The sequence below is a fragment of the Calidris pugnax genome, unplaced genomic scaffold (genome assembly GCF_001431845.1).
Source record: "Calidris pugnax isolate Ruff unplaced genomic scaffold, ASM143184v1 scaffold103, whole genome shotgun sequence".
NCBI lineage: Eukaryota > Metazoa > Chordata > Aves > Charadriiformes > Scolopacidae > Calidris > Calidris pugnax.
Window position 1 is genome coordinate 6,311,827 of NW_015090990.1, and position 13,941 is coordinate 6,325,767.

The window sequence follows — 13,941 nt, forward strand, 5'->3', positions numbered from 1 at the left end:
GGTTTTTCTGGCCACCCCTTAAAGAATCTGGGGGATTTGACATCATGCCTTATTTCGCATTAAATTCCCAAAAAAAAAAAAAAAAAAAGGCAAGCAAAGCCCTAACCAGTGATAATTATTGAATGCCTGAAGATTGAAATGCACAAGAAACAAGTAACAGTACTTATGACTTCAAATGTATTTAAAACTGGTGTCTAAAAATTTATTTGGAATAATAAACCAAGCTGAAATTTTCTGCAAGTAAGTAAGAAATTTCCCTGCAAGGGAAAAGAGAGAAAGAATTTGAATGGCTATTTTTCTATAGGTAAGAAACATTCAAATTAAATTCACTGGGGATCATTTTTTTGAGGTCATAATGGTGCCCATAATGATACCGTTAGTGCAGATAAGACTTGAGACCTCATCAGTGTATAATTACCACATAGTTGCACCATGTTTTAGTCACAAAAGTATGAGACCAGGTTCTCGGCTAGTGTAAATCAGCACCCTCATCAATTGAGAATATTACATAGAGCAGGGTAAACCTTGGGATTCTGGGTTTTTTTGATTGTTTTTCCATTTTAAGCAAAATTACTTCATAGAAGAGTAGTAAAAGAAAAAGGTTTTATTATTTATATGAGAAAATAAATCGTATAAATGCACTTGCTTCAACTTTTTTTTAAACATTTGATATTATTTTGATTCTCAAGCAATTTTCGCTGTAGAAGAGCTTTTATAAAAGCTATAAAAAACTGTAGTTGTGTTATCTGGCAGATATAACCAGTGAGCTCTACCACGGATGGGAAAATTAACCTTCCTTCAGTGCTGTAATTTTTTTTTCTTTTCTCCTTGAATATATACACCCCTTTCTATATGAGATGAGTTACAGGAGCATGGTAAAGAGCCATGCTGTCTTACGAAAGTGGCACTGGATGCTTGTGTTTGATGCTCATGGCCATTTAATTTTAAAACAATTTTTGAAAGGTTTGAGAGCTAGAGTATACCTAGGTAATAATATAGTGCCAGGATACTTCTATCTACAGAGGCTCAAAAATTCATATCCCTAGGAAAGGAGCATGAATCCTCTAAAAACTTCTCTCAAGATCCTCCGTAAGAGGTTAACAGTTTATTTTTTTTCTAAGTTTATTCATTCATTAACTACCTAAGAATAGTATGGACTGGTTAATGAAGTACTAAAATGGATGACAATTTAAAGCTAACTATGTTAGTTTCAGGACCAAAGAGGACTGGAAGGAGCTGTGCATCAGCGCTATGAAATATATTGCAAATAAATTTGCCCCTTTCTACTTACATTACTTCATGTTTAAGTGACTTCCAGGCTTAAACTTGTCAACGCAGGAAGCAAATACAGATATCTGCCCAAACGATTAAGGGGAAATACGCCTTTGTGACCTCAGCTGTACAAACATCAAATAACTTGTCAGGCTACAGAGGCACAGGATAGCAAATAGTACATAAAATACACAGTTTTAGAAATCTGTGATGCGTTGTAACCTGAAACAGTGTTGGTAGTGTAATTACTGTCTCAATAGGGATACTGAAGAATTTTAAAGAGCCCAGAGACAGAAAGTAGAATCAATTAAGGGCTCAAAAATTATCTTAGGAAACAATATAGACAAGACTAAAGTTTTAGAAGGGCTCTGGCAAACAGTGACTAATAATAAAGGACATAAAAAACAGATAAAAAATTAGAAACTAACAAAAAATTAGCTTCATGATGAACATGAAACTGAAAATGTGTATTTAATTCACATGTGAAATAGGAAAGAATTGCCTTTTCATCCCATCTGTAATCATATTCTGGAACTTACTGGTAGTCATGCAGCATTTTTACATACAGCTTTCCACATTCATAATGCATTACACATATATATATGTGTGTGTATATGTGGGTATAGTTTAAGGACTTTGTTAATTGGTCTGTGCAACAGATGACAAAGAATGGTACAGTGGAATCTGAAGAAGCTAATACCCTGACACTGGATGATATTTCTGATGATGATATTGATCTAGACAACACTGAAGTAGATGAGTACTTCTTTCTACAACCCCTGCCGACAAAAAAGCGAAGGGCGTTGCTGCGAGCTTCTGGCGTGAAGAAGATTGATGTGGAAGAAAAACATGAGCTGCGGGCCATCCGCCTGTCCAGGGAGGATTGTGGCTGCGACTGCCGCGTGTTCTGTGATCCAGAAACGTGCACTTGCAGTCTTGCAGGCATAAAATGTCAGGTAAATGTCTGCATTATTCACGTTATTTAATTATCAAGAGTGGGGAGGGGGTGTGTGCATGCACATGTGTGTACTTTTTGTTGCTAAAGTTATAACTACAGGAAATTAGTTAGGTTAATTATTAAATGAGAGCACTTACGGATCTCAAGCCAGTTTTTTTAAGAGTATAGTGATAAGAGTATATAGTGTGCAATACAAACAATCTCTAAACATCTTTATTGAATGATTGGTTTAGGCAAATACATTGTTTATTTTTGAGGAGGTTTTTTGCTCTTATATAAATATCCTGCTCCTCGTATTCCTCTTGGTCTTTATCTAAATACGCAAATGCAGACAACAGAAGAACCAGTAGCCTGCAGATTTCGGAAGGGATATTACCTTTTATTTTAGAGACAATTCACATACGTACTGTTCAAATGTGAATTATATTCTAAACTCAGTGAGAAACAATAAGTGAAACTCTGTGGTAATATGCATGATACTTAATATGTGTGCATGATAGACTTGCATGTGCAATAAGAAATACATCTGCTGATACAGCAGGTGTTTTTTCCTCTGCAGACTGAAAAGGTATTTCATATTGTACATTTACATACTGTCCTACGTACAGCTGTAAATATCCCAAAATGTTCCCTAAAAGATGTTTCCACTAATTATCCCGAGTCACTGTTGTGCAACTGAGTTGATTTCTTCCTGAATGCATTTTTCATCATTTCTTAAATCCACGCTAAACTTTCTCTGCTGGTTTAAATAATATATTCTCTTTGCTGTTCCTGTTCTCGTCTTCATGCGTGGAAGATGTACTACATTGTATTATATGGTTCTCCTCTGCATCATATTTGATGTTTAGGTATTATAGCGTAGATGAAAATCGTAGACCTTAAGCTATCGAAATGAGCTTGTGGACTTGTGGACTCAGTCCCATTTTTATAAATTTAGGATGGCTATCATTACATATAGATGTTTTGCCCACAGTCTGTTGAGTTCACAATATTGCATCTACAATTGACTAGAATATCTTTTAAAATGTACTTGAGTTTTTTATTCCTACTTTCTGTGGTGAGGTGTCACTATTAGCAACTTTATAAAGGTTTTTATACATAATTCATTTTGTTTCAATAGGTTTCTAGTTTCCATGATTTTTACCAAATTTTAAGACTCTTTCTGGTTATGCTTTTGCCTGGATTTGATTTCTCTAGGCTGTCTAGGTTCTGTCATAGCACCAGGTTTAAGCTGTGTATTGTTAATCTGTATTCTTTTTTTTAAAAGGTGGATCGTATGTCTTTTCCATGCGGTTGCACTAAAGAAGGGTGTAGCAATACAGCAGGTAGAATTGAATTTAATCCTATCCGTGTACGGACTCACTTTTTGCACACAATAATGAAACTTGAATTGGAGAAAAACAGAGAGCAGCAAGTTCCAGCTCTAAATGGCTGCCACAGTGAGATAAGTGCACACACTAGTTCTATGAGCCCAGGACCCCATCCAGCTGAATATTCAATTGCAGAAAATTTTGAGATTGAGACTGAACCTCCGGCTGCAGTTATCCATTCTCAGGCAGCCGAGGACTTGGGCTGCCCAGGGGAAGAGGAGGAAGAGGAAGACGGGAGTAGCTTTTGTAGTGGAGTTACAGATTCTAGCACGCAGAGTTTAGCCCCTAGTGAATCAGATGATGATGAAGAGGAAGAGGAAGATGAGGAGGAAGATGATGAGGAAGAAAAAGCAGATGATTTTGTAGAAAGCATGGGCTCCCATGCTGATATGGTGCCTCTTCCTTCTGTCCTTTGCTACTCTGATGGAACTGCTGTGCATGAAAACCACTCTAAAACCGCCTCATACTATACTAACTCTTCAAATCTGTATTACCAAATAGAGAACCATGTTGCTGGCACTGCTAACCAGATTGGTGAGTCTTACTCAGAAAGGGATGCTGTCAAGAACGGTAGTCTTTCTCTGGTGCCTTACAACGTGACTTCAGAACAGTTTGTTGACTACACGCGGCAATCAGAGGAAACTTTTAGCAGCCCTCATTACCCTTCTGCAAATCCCTCAGTGATTGTTTGCTGCTCATCTTCTGAAGGTGATAGCAGTGCTCCATGTAACAGTTTATACACTGAGCATAGGCCAAGTCACCCTCAAGTGGAATTTCACTCATACTTGAAAGGTCCTTCTCAAGATGGCTTTGTTTCAGCTCTGAATGGCGACAGTTGTGTACAAGAGCACCCTGCTGAGAATTCACTAAACCTCCCAGAAAAGAGCAGACTGCACGAAGAGTGCATCAAATCACCAGTGGTAGAAACGGTACCTGTTTAATATTAAAATTATTCTAGGACTGACTGCCTGTATTAAAATGCACTCACACTGGATTTCCTAGAATCTTACTTTTTTAAGAAGTAGACAACACTTGGACTATAGTCAATGTTCCAGACCCATTTTGTTTTCTCAAGCTACACTGGCAGCGGTATTGCACAAAACCAGTTCATGTAAAGATTTAAATAAAAGTAATCAAACTGTCTTTTGATAAAAATAAAACACGTAAGTAAAAAACACACTCAACATATTTCAAAGTAGCCTACCTGTCAAAGTATGTGAAACCTGCCAAGCTATCTGAATCAAAGCTTCGTGTTTTTGATTGTCGGGCCTGTGCAAGATTGTTAAAAATGATACTTTGAAATAATCACGTTTAGAGTCCTAATTTTCAACATATCTGAAAAAATGGTAAGTTTAATGTAAAAGTAACTACTGTACAAAAAAGTTTTAATTGTTCTGTACTGTATGTATTTTATTTATGGTAGTTTAGTACTCATGTTTTGATAAAAATGAACAGCATGTTCATTTGAGCAGAAGATCTGTATCTAGTTACAAAGAGCATGTCCACTTTTCATCTGGATTCATTTTTTTTATATACTATTTCTGTTAAATTATCTTTAAATGCATTTTTAGAGTGTACTATTTTCTCTTTTACTGTTCTTGACAAACAGCAGAGTCAGAAAGGGGGCATTTACGTCTTCTAGAAAGGTGAAAGGTAGACAATCCTCCATTAAAATTAAAATCAGTGGCATTCCAGAACTAGTACCCTCTCCCCAAAGAAAAATTATCTTGTATATAATGGCAAAGCAGTAGCTTAAGCTTGCACAGCACCTTTTTAGCCCAACATTCAGCTATTTATGCACTTTAGTGCCATTTTTGCAGTACTGTATTAACTGCGGGAACTGTGAATTATTTTGGAGAAATGCCATAGCTCCAGACTCTGAGGTGTATGTAAGATCTTAAAATTAATTGTAACAAAACCTGTATGTTTTTCCCAAGCCAGTTTATGAGTATGTCAGTAGGTAATTTGTAAAAGCAGAGTCTTGCTGATCAAAGTTTAAATGAAGCATGGGAAAAAATGTGAAAGTGTCTAGATTTCCTAAATATTTAGCAGTTTTTATGAAATATGAGACTGGCTTTTGTGGACTTCTGATTGTATCTCAAATGTACAGAGTCATTTGATCTAATTAGGAACCAGTGGATTCAGTGAGGAAAGAGCTTCAGAAATTTTATATCTGCTAAAGTTTGCAAGCAAAATAGCACGTGCATCACATGGATATCTGTTACTTTGTACACCATTTGTTTTTAAATGAAATGAGAATTAAAATACCTGCTGTATCTCGCTGTATCTCAACCTTCCATTTAATAACCAACCTTGCTTTCTTCTAGAAAAGGAGGTATTTTAATACCTGCTTTTCTGTACACTGATAATCCTGCACTGCCTTATTTTGATTTCAAAGTCTATTTTAAGATTTTTGTTCTTCGAATACAGAAATTTAATTTATTATACATCAAGTGGGTTGAAATGTAGCCCTCATTTGTTTGTCAAAATAAGGATTCAGCATCTTAGTTTTTATCTGTGTCAAATCTAGATGGTTAACAGTATGCATGTAAACACAGTGTAAATTTTAGCTCTGTAACTGTGACTTCTGGTTAGAAGCTCTTTAAAACATCATGTACAGTACTCCAGTAGAAAAACTGCCAGGTTTAAAATATGCTTTTTAAAAAAATAAGCTGACTTCATTGTTTTTATATGAAAACTGGGCAAAGTGATTTCTCATTTTTATGCTAAATTAGCAAAATATTTTTACTCCATGTAGTAGCTGGAAAGGTTTTTTATTTACTTGTTTCCACAAGAAGTCCTACATGTTTTATATGAACTGCATCAAAAAGCCCTAATTCTCTAGGGATTGGATTCCACGCTTCCCCCATATTCCATCTCCTGGGAAGGCGCAGTCATGGCTATCTGGCTCAGCAGTTCTTTAGCCTCTCTTCTCTTAGTCACAGAACGTTCTAGTCTTTCTCTAAAGGCCGAGTAGCCAGGTAAGCACAGGTATTCTCCAATTCCACTTAGCAAATACCCAACTTTATTTTTAAAGGGAACCATGTTAGTTCATAAAAAGTTCTGTATCTAAGAATAATATTATTCTGATCAGGCTATTCTATGGGCAAATGTAACACCTCTGTGTATATACGCATCTTGCATTAACAACAGGCTGAAATCTGGCACTCTCACTCAACACCAGCACCAAAAGCACAAATCCCTTCTACTTGAGCTGGGACGGTAGCTGTGAATCAGTAGCAGCTTTTTAACCTCAGAGTGTGTTGGATCATGCACATTTTACCAGGGTATTTCTCTCAGGGGAAAATTAAATGAAATTTTTTTTTTCATTATTCACCCCTGTACTGAGCAATAAGAAATTATATTCTCGGCCCCTGTGCTTTCCTATGAAAAAATATCTTTAATAATGTTAGCAAGCACAGTAAGTGATTAACTTTATAAAATACATCTCGGCTACCTTTAAACTACCGAGATGATAGTTGTTTAATATCTCCATTGGCACAGGCTTCAGACCCCAGGCCTCCTTAATATTAGCATCTGTATAAATTTCTGAGTACTTTGATGTATATGTTCCATGCCATTGGGGCATCGGGGGTGAGTGCAGCTGAGTTCTCTAAAGCTTGCAGCACAGGATGGCGAGCACCAGCTTGTGATAGGGTAGAGAAGGCAGTGATTCTATAAAGAGCTTGCTTAAAGTAGCCAGTTCCTGGGAGTCACAAAGTAAAATGTGCAGAATAAAGATTTATGTTGAAAAAATATTCTTAACTACCTGGTGATAATATAGATAGTGATACCTTTCTTTTGATCCAATCTGGTGTTTTGTCATCAAGATTTGATCTCAGTACACAAAGCAAACAAATCTTGTTTAGTTCTTGCAACAAGTTACAAAGTCAAGTCTGTTTATAGTTCATGGAGATATCCTGGTAGCTATACTAATAATATCAACAGGCCTAAAAACAGAGAGAAAAAATCCAGAAACCTTTTTTCAGTATAGGCTAAACCTGTTCCCCAGACAATTCCATACCAGCAGATAACAAAGCCAAGGCCTTTTCTAGCATCTGTAAGTTGACTAGAGTGAAAAAAAAGAACAAACACCAAAGGCACAGCCCTGACCAAAACAGGTGGCTAATTTAACTGTGACATCCAGAGTAGGCTATAGAAATCAGGTGAAAGGCAACATTCCTACCCCTTGATTAGACTTACATGTTTAGTTTAGAAGAAAAAAAAAAGTGGCCTTCATATAAGGAAAGATAAATCATGGGATGGAAAATGTTTTGATGTTATTTTCTAAGCTAGTGTATAATAATATATGATGTGTCCCATTTCCCAGTTGGTTAATATTCATGTTGATAAACAGTTCTTTCGTTTTGGGTAATCTTATTTCTGCATGCTAAAAGTATTAGGCTACTAAATGATAAACAGCAGTATTTGCTTCTGTATTGATAAACTGTATCATTTGTGGAAATGTTTACTTTACTGATAGCTGTATCAGCTTTATTTCCCAAGATACTTGGCTACTGATAATCACTCCAAAGAAGCCAGGTACTAAATTACTAGATAGTTTATGATTACACTATGTAGTTCAGAAAAAATGAATCATAAGAGAAACATTTCCCTTTGTTAAAATAAAACAATTTTCACACAGATCATCACTGGAACAGCACCTAAAACTGGGTGCCTTTTTTGCTATAATGTGAACTTTAACAATGCATTTTTTCCAAGAGGCAAAGTTTTTATATAAAGCTTTAACTCATGTTAGACACAGACAGAATTAGAGCTTTTCTGGCAAAATTGTGTGATTGCAGTTGTTTCATAAGACCTATAACTCATGCCCACTGGACCATTCTTTAAAAAAATAAAAGCTGGTCAGTAAAAGTTTCTAATATTTCTTTCCTTTTTCAAAAAAATATAATTAATTCTTTGATGAGCGCTATGCCATTTTCATGAGAAAATTCTAGATTTGTAAAGTTTTAATGTTTTTCATTTACCTAAGTTCTTGCTAGTGAATCATAATTTGAGTTGACATTTATCTATTTTAAGGCCATTGATTACACTATCCTAGTAACCATCACTTGCTATAAATATGGTTCAGCCAGCTCACTGAGCTGTTAACTGAGTCAGTTAACAAGTGATCCTGCCTTTTGTCTCAGTTGCTGCAGAAATTGTGTGTAGTATTCATGGTGCTGTTACTCACTGCATTGCTAAATGATCCAGATCCAGTTTCTAATCTTATCTGGGTGTTGTATTTCAGTAAACGTGCTAACAAACTGATCATGTAGCATCCCCTGCCTCACAATCAAGAGGATATCTTCACAGCTAGTTTGTTAAAGATTGTATACGTACATTTGCATGCATTATGGTTTTTGATATTTTCAGGTGTTCCTGACTCTTTGATAGAAATGTAACATACTGCATAGAGAGTATTGGGCTCAGACAGGAGACCTGAGTTCTGTTGGCTTTGCCTTTGTCCTGCTGTGTCACTTCCATTTTCTGTCCTATGGTTTTTAAGGTACTCGGAGGTAATGTGATAGTCATAGTTCTATAAAACGGGCAACATACCATTTTTCCCCCCTCTTTTTTTGGCATCATAGCTAAAGTTTTATACTGCTAAGTCAGTTTCCCAATAAAGCCCTGTCCAGCTCAGAAGTGAAAAGAAATTCAAAGAGCAAAAGCAAGTTCTTTTGGACTGGATTAATGAGCAAATTTTATCATTAACAATAAATTTCAAAGTGAAAATGAGAATAAAAGCTGTGTTGAATATACAATATTTACCTGTGCGGTGCTTACCATTTGAGCAGCAGGACTGCAGTTTGCCTGCAACACCGTACTTGGCAGCAACAGGCAGTCTCATTCCACTGCACGGTGTCTTCTTCCCCCAGCTGAATTCTCTCAGTTGAAACTCCTTGTCTGTGCTGCTCCTGTAGGGAAGCAGGTGCCCTTGCTCAGAGCTAAAGTAAGAGAGAGACCCATGGTATTATTTTAAAAGGCATTCACTAAATAAGAAACTCCTGTGTTACAGCTCATGCGTTGTATACACTTATATTTATTGTGCCAGTTGTTTATTTTCCTGAAGCAGTCAGGAACAGGGACAGAAGAAGATGATCTGGGAAATCCTTAAGTGTTTAGGGGTGTTACACTTTCCCACTGGGACTAAAGAGTAATTCTATCATCTACTTTATTACGGTGGCAGAACACTTGATGTAAAATACTTAGAAAAAAATAGAATTAACTCAGAGAATATATTCTATAGAATTTATTTCTAAAATACTAAATCTGATTACTATTTTTTTAAAATGGTAGAAATCTACTGTTATTTTCAAAACAGAGTCTAGTTCATTAACATGTTCCTTGGTGTAAGAAATCTCAACATTTGCTTTTTCAGTGTTTCCAGGGTTTTTTTAATATTCCTTAATTTTGTTGTTTTCTGTAATCGCTGTCCATGTGCAAATTATTAATTGTCCATTTTCTCCAGGAAATGTGAAATCCAAAGCACGAACATTGTAAAGTGATGAACAAGTGTGATTTAGTTGTAAAGATATCTTGAGTCAACACACTCTAGAGTTCTTCATAAATGCTTCACGTTCACTGTCTCTTCCCACTCTGGGATCAGAGGTGGCTTTTAATTTTATTGCTAATAAATGTGCCAGAGTACTGGTTTCATTTAAGGAGGAAAGTTATAACATCCTTTAAAACTTTCTGCTACCCTACTGGCTGACAACAAGAATTTTTCCTTTTTATAAGAACATCCAATTCACGAAACACCTGTTTTGCAGCTTTTTCCTTTCTTCTTCCTTCCTCCGTTCATCTTTGTGTTTGGGAAAGGTCTGTTGTACAGTAAGGCTTTTGATGAAAATCAAGCACAGGGGTAACTCTTAGTGCCTCGTTGTCTTCTGAGGCCTGTAGATCCAGGGGAAGAGTCTCATTCTTCATACAGCATCGTCCCCAGTACAGGATGAAAATCCAAGGTTAGGGAAAGCAGAAAACAGTAATTTAGGGGAACAAAAAGTTTCCTTCAAACTACTGTTATGATTTTTTTTTTCTTTCTTCTAATATAAAAGTAATAAATAATAAATTCAAAGCACCCTTTTATAAAATAGAAGTGAATTAGATGCTAAAAAGGAAAAGTTAAAAGTATTACTCTACTGCTGTATAGGATTGTACTTACTACACAGAAGGTCCCACTGACTGGAGAACCATATTCACGATGCTCTGTATTGCCAGTTGAGAAGATGATAGTCCTTCACTCAGGGCTGAGGACAAAAAAAAAAAAAAAAAAGTCAGAAGGCAAATTTCATTTATTCATCTATTTACTCAATTATTTTAATTTGGATCTTAGCAATGACACTTTTGTTTTACTTCAGTATTTTATGAATGAATGTTGAATAGAACCAAGTCAAAAGACGTTTGCCTCGTGTATCTTCTCTAACTGTGCACTTTTCCAACAAGCCATGAAGACTGGATTAGCTTTTCTTGATGGAGAGGAAAAATGGCAGACGATACAAATGAACATCACTGTTCTAACACAAGGCTCAAGATAATCCTTTGTCTTGAGGCACAGGTGGATACACCCTGGAGTGAGTGAGTGGAGAACAGAAAGGGCAATTTAGAGATCAAGAAGGATAAAGGTTTGAGGTAGATTGATGAGGACAGTTTTTTTCTTCAAAAGGGCAAAAGAAAACATTATATATAAAAAAGGAAGGAAAAAAGGAAATTAAGCTATCCCCAGAGCGAGGATGGAAAAGTACATGCATGTTCACTACAAGCTTGGCCACGTTAGATCATAATAATAATTCTCTTATTTAATATATTTAAAAAAAAACCAAACATAACTCAGTGCAAACAGGAAATGTCATTTTTCCATACCAGTTGTATGCAGGCAGACATTAAATAAAAGACTTATCCAAAAGCATGGGGTAAAAACTACGAAGCAAAGCAACACCCTGGAAGCATTGCTACCACGTCTTCTCTTTGTCTATGTCAACTGAAAAGCCATGTTCAGTATCATTTTAGTTACCTCTGGTCCCAAGCACATGTTCTAATATAAAGTGTTTCTCAGCTACAGTAATAGGTATCCTTTTTTATTAGCATTTGAGTTTGGGATTTTCAGATGAGACTTACTACATTACGGCAGCTAATTCTTCCAGCGTTCTCCATCTTACACTTTTTAAAGATGTTCTTAAGAATGAACTTCTGGGTTGGTGTGTGGGTGAAGGCCAGCCTTGGCACTGGGGATCACTGTAAGGAACCACCCATCTCTGAGTCTCTGATAAACAGACCCAACACGAGTTTTCAGCTTCTGGAAAAGATTGCATCATCGTGTGCACTGGCAGCTGGTTCTCTTAAAACAAAACTAGAAGCAAGCATGCCCTTTTTTTAAACCATTTCACACCGATACCACCACTTCAGTTCTCGCATAACGATGCCCACGTAAACAGTGCTTAACAACTGGGCCCTTCTTTTAATTGACTGATTGTAGGCACTTCTATGGAAATACGTCTGAAGTGTAGTTTGTGAAACATGTTTTAAAAAAAGTGTTTGATGTAAAATAAGCGCTAGACATTTAACAGTGCAAAAATAGTCAAAATCTGTAGATTACAAATCCGTTCCTAAGAGCCTCAGCCTTGTAATATTGTCTTAGTAAAGTTGGTCTTTTAAGTTAAATTGCATTCTGGTGTAATAACCTTTTGCAAATAAAATTATTAATACTTATGTACTGGTTAATACCTGTTAACATAAAACATGTCAATGGTTATTTTTTTTTATTTGTTTCTATCTACAGCTAGTATATAACAATTTTGAAAAAAAAAAAAAAAAACCACAAAACCAACACTTACTACATTTTTTTAAGTGTTTTAATTTTTTTAACAAATGCAAAGTATGTAACATTTACACTGTCTAGTCCAGCCCTGTCTTTTAGAAGGTTCATCTGTGTGTGTGTGTGTACATATATATATATATATATATACACACACACACACACCATAAGAATATAAAACTGCTTTTGAAATTTATTTTGGGAAGTAGTAAATAATGCACTGCTGCATGGATTCAAAAGCTCTTAACTTGATGATCTTTCAGACGTGTAATCCATTTGAAATGGGACTAGTAAATTGTGGTGTAATTGCAGCCATTTGTTTAAAATTTGTACATTACTTCTAATTTTACTAATTTTTCGAGAAAAATAATTATGTTAAGTACTTACCGTTTTCCATTGCAGATGATCTTGCATACAAAAATTGTGGAGATCTCAACAGTAAAGCAACATATTTAATTGGACTCCTGCTTTTAAACTGTTTGAAGAAGCAAAGGGAAATAAAGTTCATCTTAAAATCTGTACGTGGAAATAATTTTAAGCTTCATGAACTACACATTTCTTTATTTTCCTTTCCATTTTTTTAAAACAAGTTGTAACATCAAAGATGCCAAAGGGTAATATAAGCTACAATAATATTCAACAGAACTTAACCTAGACCTTATGTTGTAATAATTTATTCAAATTAACTGTATTCTTCTGTATTTATATTTTCGGTATTTATTATGAATGATATGGAATTTGATGTATTTATTGTGGCTTATTATTGCAGTGTATATATTACAAAAATGAGCATTTTTAAGTCTTAACATTAGGTTTTTTGTTAATTAGTGGCACTTGTATTGGCTGTATTTTTATTATATATTGTACAATATATATTGTCCATTTGTTTGCAATGAAGTAAAACAGGTTTCTACGTTACATCATGGCTGCCAGTGCATCGTGCATCTTATTTCTCCTCTGCAGTCACTAGACGTCCCTCTCTCATCCAACAGAGCCAGAATTAGTGCTGCACCTCCTCCTCCAGAGCCTCTAAAGACGCTCTGTGAAATTTCAAGCATTTCTCCCATTCCTTATAGTCTGATAGTGTAAGGAGAAACAGTTTCTGTTTAAGGGGGTTTTTTGTTTGGGTGTTGCTGCTGCTTTTCTTTTTTTTAATTATCATATAAATATAGAAATGCCTTGTTAGGTATATCCATTTACCCTTTAATGATACTACTGCCTACACTGTTTTTGGAATACATGTTTATTACATGATTCATCTGTACCTATCATGGGGAATTTAATAATTTTGGTTATAAGTTAATGAAAGAATGGTTTCCAACAGCAGTTGGGAAAAAATTTTGCAACAGCTCTCTCTAGTGGACAATGTTCAGTAATTTTATACAACAAAACATTTCAATGGCTACCATGGTATATAAAGCATACTGTTAAATCTCGGGACAACTGCTTAATTATTTTGAAAACTGCTGATCAACATTCCTTCATTATGAAAATAATAGACAGTCACAGATCTCTGCCATCTTTTT

At 35.6% G+C, this 13,941-nt stretch overlaps 1 protein-coding gene across 4 annotated transcripts in view; it reads left to right on the plus strand.

Moving 5' to 3' along the window:
• Window positions 1-13,340, plus strand: part of CSRNP3 (cysteine-serine-rich nuclear protein 3) — a 110,175-nt gene extending 96,835 nt beyond the window's left edge. For all 4 annotated transcript variants that reach the window (XM_014954263.1, XM_014954266.1, XM_014954264.1 and 1 more), the window contains 2 exons: window positions 1,932-2,228; window positions 3,498-13,340. In XM_014954263.1, the coding sequence (XP_014809749.1) occupies window positions 1,932-2,228; window positions 3,498-4,541 (1,341 nt within the window). In that variant the 3' untranslated portion in view covers window positions 4,542-13,340. The remainder of the gene's footprint in view (window positions 1-1,931; window positions 2,229-3,497) is intronic.
• Window positions 13,341-13,941: the final 601 nt, after the last annotated feature.